The 2,984-nt window shown below is 38.5% G+C and overlaps 1 protein-coding gene across 1 annotated transcript; it reads left to right on the top strand.

Moving 5' to 3' along the window:
* The first annotated feature begins 1,962 nt into the window (after window positions 1-1,962).
* On the top strand, window positions 1,963-2,886 carry LOC136577717 (olfactory receptor 2B2-like). The gene has a single exon (XM_066577635.1). It carries the CDS (start codon window positions 1,963-1,965, stop codon window positions 2,884-2,886), a length of 924 nt encoding a protein of 307 aa, XP_066433732.1.
* The last annotated feature ends 98 nt before the right edge of the window (window positions 2,887-2,984 follow it).

The raw sequence follows: 2,984 nt of genomic DNA, 5'->3' as shown, positions 1-2,984 counted from the left end.
GGAATGGTATGGCCTGCACAGTCTTTAGACTTAAACCCCATTGATCTTGTTTGGGACGAACTGAACAAAAGCAAGAAAAAAAAAGTAACCTTCAAGTGCAGCACATTTGTAGGACCTTCTGTAACAATCCTTGGTAGAGATCTCTGAACGAAAGAAATAATGCCTGGATTGTGTAAAGCTGTTTTATCAGCTAGAGGGGGCAACTTTGAAGAGTATGAAATCTAGATTTAGTTTGATGAAACAAAGTTTATCCATTATTTTTATTCATCTTAACTTATTTAATTGTTTTCAGCTTTTTACAAAGTGTATTTGAAACTGTGTAAATATCAATAAAAAATAGAAAAATTGAGCTGATCTAAAACTTAAGAAGGATAGTGTACAGCTGATTCATTTCCCCTAAAAGTTCCAGTTTTGTTTAATCACTCCAGAGAACAAAATCCCCAAACCTCTGTGGCTTATTCCTATAGTTTTGAGCATATCAAAGGTGATTTTTCTTGTACTATTGAATCAGTAGAGGTGGATATCTTAGATTTTGTTCAAGAACACCTTGATATTTAGTACTTGCCTCACTGTGCAAAGGAAAGACCCAGTGCCACTTTGCACCAAATCTTGCTGTGGGTCTTTTGGAGTCATTTGAGTGTTTTTGATCAACTGCCTCTCCAGTAATCTAGCGACAACCAGTGATGGATTCCTCTATCTGCCATGTTCAGGTAGTATATTCAGTGTTCCTTTAACATTGAACCTGTGAACTGCTTTCAGCTGTATCTCTAAGAACATTCATGACCTTTGCTATCTTTTTGCAACCTTTTCCTTGTTTGTGCAAGCCAATGATCTCTTGTCTTTAGTTTGTGGACTTCTCTACTGATTATGCCATGTTTTAAAGTGCAATCAACAGAGTCATTGCCAGTTCAGATATTTGACATGTTTTAGCTTAAGCACATCTAATGAAGCCTTTGATTAGTTGTGTCAAGTGTGCTTGAGAAAACACTTAATTTGCAAATGTAGGATTTTATGAGGGATTCTATTCAGGCCGTTGAATAATTCTGGGACTACAGAACTTGTTAAAGTGACCTTTAAAGCTTTGGAGAAACCGCTAGTGTAAGGCCGGCTTCACACGACCGTCACGGCACCCCCCAGAGACCCCATACTTACCAGCGGAAGATAGCGTGAAGACGCTTCCCCGCCCACCGCCGCCGCGTCATGTGACACGCCCACCGCGTCATGTGACACGCCCACCGCGTCACATGACGCGGCCGGCCGTGTCACGTGACGCGTCGACCTTGTCATATGACACGGCGGAAGTAGGCGGGAAAGCGTTTTCACGCTATCTTCCGCTGTGTTACAGCGGGAGATAGCGTGAACGGACGGCTTCCATTGACTGCAATGGAAGCCGTCAGCGCGTACACCCGCGGCAAATAGAGCATGCCGCGGGTGAGGACGGGAGATTTCACGGCGCGGAATTCCGCTGTGGAATACCGCATCGTGAGCATTGTGCTATTAGGTTCAATAGAACCTAATATCAGCGGGCAACGCAGCGGATTTTCGCCGCGAATTACGCGGCGTAAATCCGTTCGTGGGAAGGAGGCCTAATAGTTGTGTTGAGCTATTTAATTTATATTTTTTTTTTTTGCAAACAATTGAATGTTTGTAGTTTACAAAGGGAGGTTAAATAACTTTTGAGAGCAGCTGTATGGGTGTGGGGGTTTCACATAATTATATATTTTTTTGCAATTTAGGTTTTATTTCTACATGTCAAAAGTTGGAAAACTGTCTAAGTTTCCAGAGGTGCAAAATTTCAAAAAATCCTGAAAAAGAGTTAAAACATACATATGATGTTTAATAAAATGTACACAAAGAATGAGTTATGGGTTCAATAAAAAATATCCAATCTGAATGTTCATAAATAATAATTCCCAACAAATCCACATTATTCAAATAGGTTACCAATTTCTTCTTTTCAGAATGCATTTGCAAAATGAGACGATACTCAGAGAATTTGTTCTTCTTGGACTTTCCAGTGACCCAAAGACACAAGTTGCACTTTTCATTATCTTTACATCAATGTATATAGTTATTTTTATTGGAAACTTTCTCATCATTGTTCTAGTTGTGACAGATGCCAACCTTCACACTCCTATGTATTTCTTCCTTACCAACCTGTCTTTTCTGGATCTTTGTTATTCTACTTCAATTCTTCCAAGAATGTTGAAGGATTTATTGTCAGCAAATAAAGTCATCTCTTATGGTGAATGTGTAGCACAAATGTACATTTCCCTGTCTTTGGGTCAATGTGAATGTGTTCTGCTTGCTGTTATGGCTTATGATCGCTATGTGGCTATATGTTATCCACTCCATTACACCACTATTATTAGTAAGATGGTCTGTATTAGACTGGCAGTTGGCATATGGATGTGTGGATTCTTTATGTCTGCTTCCGTTGTAACTCTCACACTTAATGTTGACCTATGCGGACACAACGTAATAAATCACTTTGTATGTGAAGTAACAGAAGTATTGTCACTGGGGTGTGAGAACATTATCCTTGTGGAATTAATCATTTATATTATTGGCATAATTATTCTCCTGATTCCTGTAACCTTTATTGTAATATCTTATGTTAATATCATTCAAAATATCTTAAAAATTGCATCATCATCCGGGCGGAGGAAGGCTTTTTCCACATGTAGCTCTCATATGATAGTTGTGGTAATCTTTTATGGATCAGCAATGGCTTCCTATATGAAACCTAGATCGAGTTCTCTCCCTGGCACTGATAAAGTGATTGCTGTATTTTATGGAATTGTCACACCGATGTTAAATCCCATGATTTACACACTGAGAAACAATGATGTGAAAGCTGCATTTCTAAAACTGATTACAAAATGAAAGTTTTAGGATACTATTGTGTCTGAAAATAATAATAATGAATAAAGAAAATATATGGCTATGATCAACATCAGGAACTTAAAAAAAAGAAAGAAACA

Source organism: Eleutherodactylus coqui, chromosome 8, assembly GCF_035609145.1.
Source record: "Eleutherodactylus coqui strain aEleCoq1 chromosome 8, aEleCoq1.hap1, whole genome shotgun sequence".
Taxonomy (NCBI): Eukaryota; Metazoa; Chordata; class Amphibia; order Anura; family Eleutherodactylidae; genus Eleutherodactylus; species Eleutherodactylus coqui.
Note: the sequence above shows the minus strand (reverse complement) of the source record. Positions and strands in the feature narration are given on the sequence as shown.